Source organism: Primulina tabacum, chromosome 4 (genome assembly GCF_025594145.1).
Source record: "Primulina tabacum isolate GXHZ01 chromosome 4, ASM2559414v2, whole genome shotgun sequence".
NCBI lineage: Eukaryota > Viridiplantae > Streptophyta > Magnoliopsida > Lamiales > Gesneriaceae > Primulina > Primulina tabacum.
Genome location: NC_134553.1, coordinates 4144428 through 4155494, shown reverse-complemented (window position 1 = coordinate 4155494; position 11067 = coordinate 4144428). Strand labels below are relative to the sequence as shown.

The 11067-nt window shown below is 35.0% G+C and overlaps 3 protein-coding genes across 6 annotated transcripts; 1 reads left to right on the top strand and 2 right to left on the bottom strand.

The window, feature by feature from the left end:
- The first annotated feature begins 458 nt into the window (after nt 1-458).
- LOC142542586 (uncharacterized) lies at nt 459-2558 on the top strand. 3 transcript variants are annotated; one of them, XM_075649302.1, is made up of 5 exons: nt 459-622; nt 1075-1400; nt 1551-1630; nt 1709-1767; nt 2099-2558. In XM_075649302.1, the coding sequence occupies exons 1-5, from the start codon at nt 571-573 to the stop codon at nt 2401-2403; spliced, it is 822 nt and encodes a 273-aa protein (XP_075505417.1). In that variant the 5' UTR covers nt 459-570; the 3' UTR covers nt 2404-2558. The 3 variants fall into 3 exon arrangements, with proteins under 3 accessions (XP_075505417.1, XP_075505416.1, XP_075505418.1); XM_075649301.1 differs by having other exon boundaries at nt 544-622; nt 1060-1400; XM_075649303.1 differs by lacking the exon at nt 459-622 and adding an exon at nt 833-905.
- Nucleotides 2559-3387: 829 nt separating this feature from the next.
- On the bottom strand, nt 3388-6841 carry LOC142542584 (protein IQ-DOMAIN 9-like). Of its 2 annotated transcripts, none has more exons than XM_075649300.1 (6): nt 6491-6841; nt 5787-5902; nt 5458-5616; nt 4894-5121; nt 4679-4792; nt 3388-4047 (listed from the first exon to the last, which is right to left on the bottom strand). In XM_075649300.1, exons 2-6 carry the CDS (start codon nt 5859-5861, stop codon nt 3697-3699), a joined length of 927 nt encoding a protein of 308 aa, XP_075505415.1. In that variant the 5' UTR covers nt 5862-5902; nt 6491-6841; the 3' UTR covers nt 3388-3696. The 2 variants fall into 2 exon arrangements, with proteins under 2 accessions (XP_075505415.1, XP_075505414.1); XM_075649299.1 differs by having other exon boundaries at nt 5787-5892; nt 6491-6839.
- Nucleotides 6842-8133: 1292 nt separating this feature from the next.
- Nucleotides 8134-10198, bottom strand: LOC142542587 (GDSL esterase/lipase At5g45920-like). Its single transcript, XM_075649305.1, has 5 exons — nt 10046-10198; nt 9745-9966; nt 8872-8939; nt 8618-8782; nt 8134-8404 (listed from the first exon to the last, which is right to left on the bottom strand). Exons 1-5 carry the CDS (start codon nt 10142-10144, stop codon nt 8182-8184), a joined length of 777 nt encoding a protein of 258 aa, XP_075505420.1. The 5' UTR covers nt 10145-10198; the 3' UTR covers nt 8134-8181.
- Between the last annotated feature and the right edge of the window lie 869 nt (nt 10199-11067).

The window sequence follows — 11067 nt, the reverse complement described above, 5'->3', positions numbered from 1 at the left end:
ATCAGTAGTTCATTTGACACCAAATCTTAAATTGAGGACGAAATCCTCAACTCTCAACTCTCAACTCTCAAATAAAAATAAAATTAAAACATATTTTAATCCACATCTTTATTTGTTCTAGGTTGAGCAGAACTCCAATTCAGCAGGATTATTCCATATGGTGAAATTAATGGAGTTATTAATTCTTAAAAACATGGATTAGTTTTGGTATAAATTGATTATTTTCTCTCAAGATCAAATTAATCAAATGTTATGAAAATAAAATTCTTTTTGTTGTATATTTCAACTTTGATGATTCAGTTATTTTGACTATAGTAATTTGGAAGGTCTCATGTTTATATTTTTTTTCCTTTGGATGGGTTAGAAAAAAAGTTTTTGTTTTCGTACTTTCTTTCTTTTATTGAAAAAAAAAAATTACATATAAATTGCATGCTGGATTGTAAGCCCAAACACCCAGTGGTCAATCTAGAAATGGGCTAAAGCCCGTTAAATTTGGGCTTTACATACTTTTGGGCCTTTTGTACACGCACTTTCGACGACAATCGATCACTATATCGGCGAACAATATTTATGGTCCCGCAATTTTCAGGATTCACGTTCTTGATCTTCGGCTTAATTGCAGGTCAGTTGAATGTATTATCTTGAAATGCAAGAAAATTAAGTAAAACAATTGCATTGGTTTGGTGGATGGTGCATATGGTTCGGTGAAAAGCACGATTTTTTTTTAGCTATTTCATCCATCAAATGTTTGATGAAAAGTCCTCTTGAAAGTCCCAGATTAGCTAGCTTACCGCCTGTCATGATTTGATTTATTCGACCCATTTGTATGTAGTTGTTCTGCTGGCTGAAACAGTGTCTCAACAGAAGTTACAGGAGAGAGACTGGGGAATTTTGGATTTGATATTGTATGTATGTGCGTGCTTGTTTGTGTTTGGATGAGCTAGTTATAAAGTTCTTCGACGTTTCTCAAATCAAGATTCACCTGGGAAGAGAAATGGACTCTTCCTTCTCTTTGTGTGTTTTCCCATTTGACTGAATGAAAACATTGAAAGATTTTAGATTGTTATGCTGCAGATAAACATACCATGTGGTTTGTGGCGTCCAAGGTTGCAAGGAGGGTATGTTCCTCAGTGGTGGCTCTCTGTGGCAATGCTTCATGTTCTTTTATATCCCCTGAACATACTTATACTTCCATCTCAACTATGGGAAGATTATTTGAGAATATGCACAAACCTGCGATTTCAGATGATTTCTTGAAGTGGGGTTCACTTGGCTTCCATAGGACACTGAGCTTCGCGACGGGATTTACCCCATTACAATTAAAGCCTTTGGAGGAAATTATTGATGTCCAGAGGGTAAAGAATAAATCATCTGAGGAAATTGCCGATATTTGGGACGATGTAATTTCCTTAAACCGTTGGTATTTTGCTTCCACTCAATAAATTTAGTCACTTTTTTTCTGCATCGGTCAGATTATGAAAAACACCTTTCTGTGTGGAATATCCAAATGTTGTTAATAGTTTGCCAACGTTGATTTTTTGTTGTACAAGTATCACTTGGGAAGGGGCCATATTGGTGCATCAATGAAAGCAAAAGTGTACCATTTGGTGGAGCACAGAGCAGTAGATTGGTAAGTAATCTACTTTATTTTTGTTCATAAAACATTTATTCTTCAAATTGATGATTGTAATTTTTCACTTTTTTGCAGCCGTTATTTTGTAATTCCCTTGTGGAAAGGAAGCGGCTATACAACAATGTTTGTGCAAGGTCATTTCTGAATTTTCCAATTTTTTTATCATGTATAACATGGGCGTGAATAAAGACAGAGGAGGATTTCATAGAACTGTGAACTATTTAACCTGATATAATCTCCATACAAATTGGTGGAAGCATATCTTTACTTACACAAAAGATAATGAAGGATTGGATTGCTTAATATAAGTGGAAGCCTTTAATAATGTTAACTTTTGAAGAGTACGTGAAGGGACTTAGCTAGGCTACTTTTAAAAATGCACGATTATTCGAAAAGGGCTGATTATTACTATTACAAGAATATATATCTCATGTTGCTTGATTGTGTATCAAACTTGTCGTGCAGTTCAAATGCCACACATGCTTTTCACTGGTCTTGAAGATTATAAAGCGAGAGGAACCCAAGCCGCTCCGTACTTTACGGTTTCATGCTACACAGAATTTGCAGACAGCAAAGACCTGGTGCTTACTCGTGGCAATGTAGTGCTTCCCAGCAAGCTGAGTGACTCAGAGGCAAAGTGGCTTTTGGAAACTGCTCATTCTTTTTACCTTAACGATCAAAGGTATAAACTGGTGGAGCGATTCAACAAAGAAACTCGTGAATTCGAGTTCAAAGATGTTTTGAAAGCATTAGATATGCCCATCATGTAGCTAAATAAACGTAATTGGGTTCTTGAAGCTATATATAGATGCCGAAGATGAATGAAGTGCGTGATCAGTTCAAACGGATGATCTTCCATTGTGTTGTTAATCTTTTGTATACATACATTGGTTTGGTTTCGTAACAATATTTTCTTCGTTTGTTATGCATGGGTGAGTTTAGTTTCATATTTCAATAGGATCAATAAATGTCGGCCCCTCCAACTAGCTTTTGCGTTCGGTTGGGTTGGACAAATAACTAATATAAGCAAATTAACTCTTTTTTCGTTCTCTTGTCGGAATTTATGGATGAATGTTAAGCGATTGTCACAATTGTTAAGCCTATCTACACGCTAGTGCTGCCATTTTCAGCGGACAGAATTTTGCTCCATGACCCTGACTTTCTCATAGACAGCCAACATTTTTATAAATTATCATGGTTTTAGGTATTCAAATTTTGCGAAACTTTCGGGGTTAACACAAGATTTTTGTTTAGAAAGAGACGATATCTAACTATGAGTAGAACTAAAAACTAGAATTGAATGCGAGAAGACAATTTTTTGCAGGTTTGATAACTTCGAGCTGTTGATTTTTTGTGAAAATTGTGTAGAGAGCTTCTACGTTGAATGATTCCTTTATTTATAGATGATTTCCATATTACCTGGTACATCCTCCCCACTCTACGTTCTTCAACTGCTCGTCTGCCTCCCCCATTATTTGCAGGTAGTTTGGTACTTGATAACTTTCCTCCATGTTTGTTCTTCACTTACTCAACTTCCATTTCCATTCTCATGAATAATCTTGAATAGTGGCGTAGGCTATTTGTGTTTATAATTGGCATTTTGGCTTATTTATCTTTAAAGACACTTCTTGACATGTTTGTTTACTCCATTTCTTCTTAGAAATAGAATTATTTTTTATGCAATTTTTTTGGAGATGGAATGACCCATTTTCTGTGTTTTCAACTTGTATTTGCTTTACCTGTTACTCCATTGAAATAAATCAATGCAACTCTCCTTTTAACTTGACTAAAATTTTGGAAAGTAGGAGTACAGAACGGTGACTTTATACAAACCAGAAATAGCAGAAGATCAGGTCCACCATATACTTTACAGAATACTCCGATGATAAATTACACTCTTAGAAATGTACAGTAAATCCAGAATCACACCCAAATCCAAATGTTCTTTGCTGCTGATAAGCACAGTTGCTCAAGCTCAACGGGCAAAGAATGCCAAGGCCAAATGGCAAATTTTCTTCAGCACTTTGATGCTGCACACTCTTCTTTAATCTGAAAAATTGACTTTAGGATCCATCCTGTTCATTCTTGGCCTCATCATTTTCCGCTTTGGCATTCACTTTCAGAATAGTTGTTTTCTCGGAATCTTCATAAGACAGTTTTCGGGATCTTCTAGCAGCCTTTCCATTAGAAGAAACTAACTTGACTTTAACTGATGCTTTGATCATGGGAGGAGTATTGCTTCTAGGATTCTTGCTTGCCTGGCTACTCGGTGCTTTCTTTGGACTTGCTGATGTTGGAACTCGGCTCTCCCAAGGTCGAGCAGCAATCCACTGGTCCATCCAGCTCCAGCCCCAATTTTCTTTGCCAAGTTCATAGTTTCCTGATCCAAAATTCGGATTGGAGTTGGCCCTCCACTGAAAAAAAAAATGGTTTCAGTCATCACTCTTGGATAGCAAAGACAGCATGCAACACGACACAGGATTTATGCGTTTACTATTCGAGCTCGACTTGATTAAAATTTTATAAGCTCGAGCTCGACTTGAACTCGTTCGAATATTAATTTTTTAAACTCAAGCTCAACTCGTGAAAATATAGATTTACTCGAGCTCGAAAAGCTCGATAGAGTTTGTAGCATAATTTTAAGATTTAAATTTTGTATTTACTACTCGAGTAAAAAAATATTAAAACTTGAACTTCACTCGAGTGAACAGTCGAGCTACCCGAACTCGACTTGAGCTCGATCAAATCAAGATCGAGTTGAGTTTTGACCGAGCCGCTCACGAGCTACTTTCGAGTAACTTGACTTGCTTGCACGACTAGATTCGGCTACAAAGGCCCACATCCATGACACAATGCCCAAATGACTAAAACTTTTATTAATTTAGAATAAAATAATCACCCACCATTTTCATGGGATGAATATGGTTGGAAATATTTCATAAAACTAAATTAAAAAATAGAATAAAAGAACCATATATAAAAAGATATATTGTAATCAGAATGACATCTAATCTGATTCAGTATGTTATTTTTCGTTTTTCACACCTGATGAGAAAAGGCATATGCCATTGCTCGCTCTCGCCTAACTGCTGCTTCTTCTCTTTGATGTATTCTTGCAAGAGCTTCATCCATTGTCTCAGAACCTCCACTCCAGTCCACCTGTCAGGTAATCCATCCGCGAAGATATAGCAGAGTCAAGTTCAATATACAATTTTGAAATATTTAAATGCAGGCCACGTAGAGGAAGCGCGCAGTCTTACCTCGAGGTCATGAAGCTTTGCTTCTAGCTTCATCTTATTCTCGAGGTTCTTCTGTCTGAGACGACCTTCAGCAACCATATAAACTCTTCGAGCTCTAACCTGGGCTTGAATTCTGCTCCATGAGTGGAGATGATGTAGTGTAGTTGATGCTTGCTTCTTGACAGAATCACGTTGCACCAGATCCTTGAACCTTGTCATTTCTTTCATTTGGCGATACTTTTTCCGAGCCTAAAACAAATGTTGTGTTTAAAATAGAGAGATATATATTGACAATTACGTTGTTCGACCATAAAGACCTTCATCCATGACAAAATAACCACGAGGCCGAAGTCCGTTTTTGTCCCGCCACTTCAGAATATAACCACCTCTTTATATAGATGAAAATACATTGGAAGAAATACATATGGAAGCTTTTCTTATAGCGAAATCACAATAAAATCATATTAACAATTACATCTCCATTTTATTATTCGATTTTTTACAATATGATAAAAACACACATCTGTGAATAAACAAGAGTAAGATTAACAAGTAGGTTGCTCAGAACATTGAAGTATCTCATACCCTGTATGCTCGATACGCAGTCTGAATTCGAGCTGCTGCCATGTTCTCAACACAGATCCGTATATGGTCTCCCTCAGAATCCCCATTGGCCAATACAGGACAATTTGTCCCCAAGACTTTCTCATTATGGCCATTTGACTTATCAGATGCCGAATGTTTCTGCTCAATAGTGAAAACAATAACTCAAAATGCATAAATTCTGATATCCAGATTCCAGACAGCTACATGTCCAAAGTCAAATAAAGGAAAATGATTGAATAATCTTTGAGTTCTACATGCCCACTTATAATTGCAAATAAGTAAAAGAACACAGATCCAGAACTTCTAACCTGCAATTTTTGTGATTTACCACCCTTGGCTTTCTTTCTAGTGATTATATTCTTGAACCAAACCCCTGAACCCATTCCTGATACTTACTGTAGACAACAAAAGTACCTGCAGATGGCTGTATCCCATGAATATCGTTGAAGGAGATATCTAGCATTCACAGGATTAAAAATAACTAAACAAGCCTGCATATAACTAAACAAGCCTACATATCAACCGTGCAATGCTGTAAATTTATTCCATTCCATGCTATTGTAGTCAATTATTGAAAATGTTTTGAGATTAGCCAAAGAGGCAAGAATTTGTGCTATCATGTAGTAGAACATCGAAAATGAGCATGTAAAAACAAAATATCAGAAAATTTAATGGAAAAATTTGTGTTTTATCTTGGAACAAGATGGAGTCAATTTGGTAGTTAACTATTTATGCTCTCATTGCTACCCTTTATTCGAATATTCCACACCATATGAACCAAGATCAAGCATCACAATTTGACAATCTTTACCACAACCTCTCACTATCTCAAATCAAAATCTAACAATGTAAAACTATTGTCAAGAACTAATTCAAGATTACACAAAGGCCCATTCTGTTTCTCAAGATTATACACCAAAAAAAAAAAACATTATTCACATCCATTACTTGAATCGGCGAAACAATATGAAGAAACACAATAAGAGCAAAGGGTAATCCAAGAATCACATACCAGGTAAAAGAACCCCACATAAAGTCAGTGACCTTCCCCTTTTGAGCAGAAGGTTATCTCCAAAACTTGAAGAAACACCAAGAAAATAGGTGCAAATGCAGCGACGTAGAGAAATGCGATCGAGGCAGGCAGTATTAATTATGTTGTGAGTAAAATCGAAGAAACACGAACATATTGACTTAAATGGTAAGGTAAAAGGAAAAGTAAAGAACAAAAAGTGGGTGGGTGGCTTGTCTACTCTTGCAATGGCCCACGACTGTTGACTTCCCAAAAACAGATGATCCATTATTGTCATCGTCATTAAAGGCAAGTATAATCAAGAAACAAAGAATCGGAGCCACCCTTAATTCTTCAAGAAATAATTTAAAAACTTCACAAAATCAAATTCAAACCGACGCATCCAATTAAATTTAAGAATTGTAAAGTATCATTATCCAAGAAAATAGAAAATATATGTGGCTATTGTGACAACAGCACCAAACGCGACAACCTCTTGACAATGATTTTTTTGACGGGTTCCTATATCATTTACTACATATCAGCATCAATTTCACTGCAAAAATTTAATCATGTTTGGTCTGCAGTCTACTAAATGCGTGTCATGCAGGCAACTACCACTCTCGGGCCAACTGGAATTCTGAATTTAATGGCAATTTAATTTCTTTATTTTTTTTGGAATGTAATGAGAATTTATTTCGGTTGTTAATTTTTGGGAAAAACTGTGAAGGTGGTAGGACAATTTCATTTTACTTTCTTTGGCAATTAGTTACTCGCGTGCGAAAATTTTCTTCATCGTTATCGATGGACTAAAGTATAATTTGACAATCTATGGAGTGATTAAATTGATATTTGAATTGTTGAAATAAAAAAAATAAAAATAAAAGTGTGTGTTGAAATTTTAAAAAATAAACAAAAAAACAAAAAACAAAAGTGTAATATTAGTATCATATAAGGATAAAATTGGAAGAAAAAATTGGTGTCCTCCTAATAGTTACTATCATGTGCTCAACCTTAATATAATAGAATAGATATGACAAAATGTGCGGAGGTTTATTTTAAACAGGGAAACCCAAAAAAATTCTGATTCTGCTTTAATCCTATGAGTATATGTATTTAAGAAACACAAAAATATATGACATCACAAATGAATTTTATAACATAAATATTTTATTTGAATCAATTATAATTTTTTTATAATAAAAATATTATTTATTATTATAAATATCGACAAAATTGAATTTTGTAAAATAGATATTTTATTTGGATCATCTATAAAAAAAATATAACATTTTATTATAAATATGAGCATAATGGACTCATATCACGGACATAAATAAAGATCGTCTCACAACGTATATTTTTTTAGAAGACACCCATCGGTGAAATAGAATTTCAAATTTGACCCACTTTGAATTAAAGGGAGGAGGAATTTTCTTTTGAAAAAAAAAAATTTGTTAGCTCATTTTGATATTTCCAATGAGTTTGGTGTTCTCGTACTTTTCAATAAGAAACGGCTAACAAGCAATTCGTAGAGTAAATATGTTCCTATATAAATTACAATTTAGACTGCAATTAATTAGTTTATTCATAAAAATCCATATATTAACAAATCAACTATCTTATCATATAAAAGGTATATATGAAAATTTAACTTGGGGTGTCATTCTATTGTACCTTAAATCCCATACAATCTATGTATCTACTTCAGCCACAGAACACTTGCCAAAGCGACCCTCCTCCTTCATCCTAGACGAGTCATTCTCAAAAGATTTGAGAGGATCTTTAGGATTGATATCAGAAAGGAGAGGTTGATCCACAGGCAGACTTTCCAGGCTCATGCCTTCTTCCCTGAGCCGGGCGACCACTTCCTCAAACACAACATCGTTCCCATTCTCGGTTAGATGCAAACCATCTCTGCATTTCAAAGAACAGGATCGAATATTACATGAGATAATGATTCTGATTATATATCACTGAAGAAAGAGAGTGATCCAATAAAAGGGCGAGGGGGGCAAACGACCAAATCAGGCAAAAAAAAAAACTAATTTTTTTTTAATCTTTTTTCATCTGCCCCAAAATATTCTGTCACCCCATTTTGAGTTTGATAAAAACAAGAAGCACATGTACACTAAATAAGCCTTTTTCCATCCAGGAAACTGCTGCATTTTCGTCCAGAGGTCTATAGCTGCAACTCCACATTCAGATGCAACAGCAAGGCATGCTTTGGCATAGTTTCCGGCAGCTTCATTTGTCCTCTCAGGTAGGTCGGAAGGGTTGTCGCTAAACAGATGCCTGAATTATTTTTACACGTTAAAAGCACGGTGACTTTAAGAACGTCAAACTTAGAAGTTTGAAAGTAGTAGAAATATTGTAAGTTTTACAGGAGACGCGCAGCTTCATCGATAGGAGGAGGAGTGATGAGGAGAATAAAAGATGAAGGCCATTGCTTCTGAAGCCATGGAAAAGAGGTTGTAATGTTAGACAGAGCATTACGACAAAAGCACAAACAAGGTTATTTTGTTCAGACTAGAAAGTAAAAGCAGACGCCTGACCGAGAGATAACAGTTGCGTCTACGTTTTGAATAACGAGAACCACTATGATAGTTAAATAATTAACATGAAAAAACTGTAAGTAAGTTAACAAGATTAATGCACCGATATCAATTTTTGTCAAAAATCTAAAAGCAACTGGCACGAAACAATTAAAAAGATCAAACGAGGGGAAGAACTGCTATACTACATCCCCTGCCTATCATTTGGGTCCATGCATGAGCAGCCACAACTTACAGGCATGAATGGTACCCAGATCGCTAAAATTGTGTGGCTTCATGACTTTCATACAAGACTTTTTACATTACAAAAAACTAATAAAAAGACTCAAACTTTACCCCTGAAATGTTTCACGCAGCTGCCTACCCCGATTCTTGGACATGCTCCGCTTCATTACATTTTTAAGTGGAGAAACAAACAAATTTGAAGAGGACACCTACAAACATATGAAAACGACCCTCCCTTTCTTCAACGGGGAGGTGGTTTGGCATCATGTCTTTAGGTAAAGAGATATTACAACACAAGCACCCACTGTAATAAATTAGACGAATTTAACAGCCAAACTTAATTGTTATTCTAAATAATGTGGTTGAAAAAGTACATTTGTCAATATTCAAGTAGATTTTCCCATCTTTGTCAAATTTCTGGAATCAATCTCTTAGAACTAGTGTGTTGGTGGGGCCGCGCACACTTTTCAATTTTACCTTAAGGAAGGCGACAATAGCGTGGAGATTCTGCTTGTACTCCTCAAGCGGCACGTGTTGGAAAGCACTAGATCTGTCGGGGAGACACGCGTCGTTTGCGCCGAAGAAAACCACCACCGCCGCCGGAGAACGGCTGCTATCAGACGGATGCAGCACCTTCTCTTTCACCTTCAAAGCCCATCTCGTGTTGTACCCACTGTACCCTCTCAACACCACATCCGCCTAATAGCAAAATGTCTCTATCAAATCAAAGCTAAAGAAAAAACCACCCAAATCAAACAAAAACAAGTCTGAATCTCACCGTGCGAGAGAAGTGATTCGCCAGAGAAGAACCCCACCCTTCATTTGCGAACGCTCCTTCCGTAATGGAGTCTCCAAACAGATAAATCTTTGGTCTCATTTTCTTCTTGCAGATTCTCAAGAACAAGAATTGCCATGTGCGATATATATATATAATATCAATAGGCATTACAAGAATAAATGTTTATAAAGGGTAATCATATTCAATTTTTAACGATATTTAAGTTTTAATGACATTTTAACAAATGTCTTCTATTTTAATGTCGTCTTAAATTTTTTGACATTTTTTAATGTCATTATAAGATGTTAATGATAACTTCATACATATTACCAATTATTCATATAATGACGATTTTAAATGTCAGAAAAATTCATGTTTTAAAGACATTTATACATGTTTTGTTATTATAGTAATAATGATAAATTTATATGTCAGTTAAAATCATTTATAATGACAACTAAAAGTGTCGTGCATGTTATTTATAGTGATAATAACAAATGTGAGAATATTTGGGTTGGATAAATATTGGAGGAGGGAAAAATAGATAAAATAAATGTGGGAATACAAAAACATATTAGAGTAGTTATCTTGACATTTTTAATTTATGTCATTTTTTATATAGAGGGAAATAATTATTTTCCATATTCCAATATTTATCCAACCCAAATATTCTCATATTTATTTATAGTGATAATTTTTTGTTTTTTAATGATTTTTTACGATATGGGAAAAAAAATTGTTCCCCTCTATATAAAATGACATCAATTAAAAATGTCAGTATAACTAATCTAATATGTTTTTTTTATTTTAAACATTATTAATTTTTTACAAGTGTCATTATTAAGTATTTGTAACAACATTTAATTAAAAATGTCTACAAAAAAATGTCATAATAGCCATTTATTGTTGTAGTGAGGTTCGATCAGATGACAGATGTAAGGCCCGAGAAATTTATTTGGTTAATCTAAAAGGATTTGGCGATAATTATTATAATCTATTGGTGATAATTGATATGATTATAG

Excerpts from the sequence above, each read along its gene's own strand:
- LOC142542586 (XM_075649301.1), top strand. The coding sequence starts at position 571 with ATGGTCCCGCAATTTTCAGGATTCACGTTCTTGATCTTCGGCTTAATT. Across the intron at positions 1,401-1,550 it reads TTGCCGATATTTGGGACGAT|TATCACTTGGGAAGGGGCCA; the intron begins GTAATTTCCTTA and ends TTGTTGTACAAG. Across the intron at positions 1,768-2,098 it reads TACAACAATGTTTGTGCAAG|TTCAAATGCCACACATGCTT; the intron begins GTCATTTCTGAA and ends CTTGTCGTGCAG.
- LOC142542584 (XM_075649300.1), bottom strand. The coding sequence starts at position 5,861 with ATGGGTTCAGGGGTTTGGTTCAAGAATATAATCACTAGAAAGAAAGCC. Across the intron at positions 5,617-5,786 it reads GTAAATCACAAAAATTGCAG|AAACATTCGGCATCTGATAA; the intron begins GTTAGAAGTTCT and ends ACTATTGAGCAG. Across the intron at positions 4,048-4,678 it reads CATATGCCTTTTCTCATCAG|TGGAGGGCCAACTCCAATCC; the intron begins GTGTGAAAAACG and ends TTTTTTTTTCAG.
- LOC142542587 (XM_075649305.1), bottom strand. The coding sequence starts at position 10,144 with ATGAGACCAAAGATTTATCTGTTTGGAGACTCCATTACGGAAGGAGCG. Across the intron at positions 9,967-10,045 it reads CGAATCACTTCTCTCGCACG|GCGGATGTGGTGTTGAGAGG; the intron begins GTGAGATTCAGA and ends TTTTGCTATTAG. Across the intron at positions 8,783-8,871 it reads GATGAAGCTGCGCGTCTCCT|GCATCTGTTTAGCGACAACC; the intron begins GTAAAACTTACA and ends AAAATAATTCAG.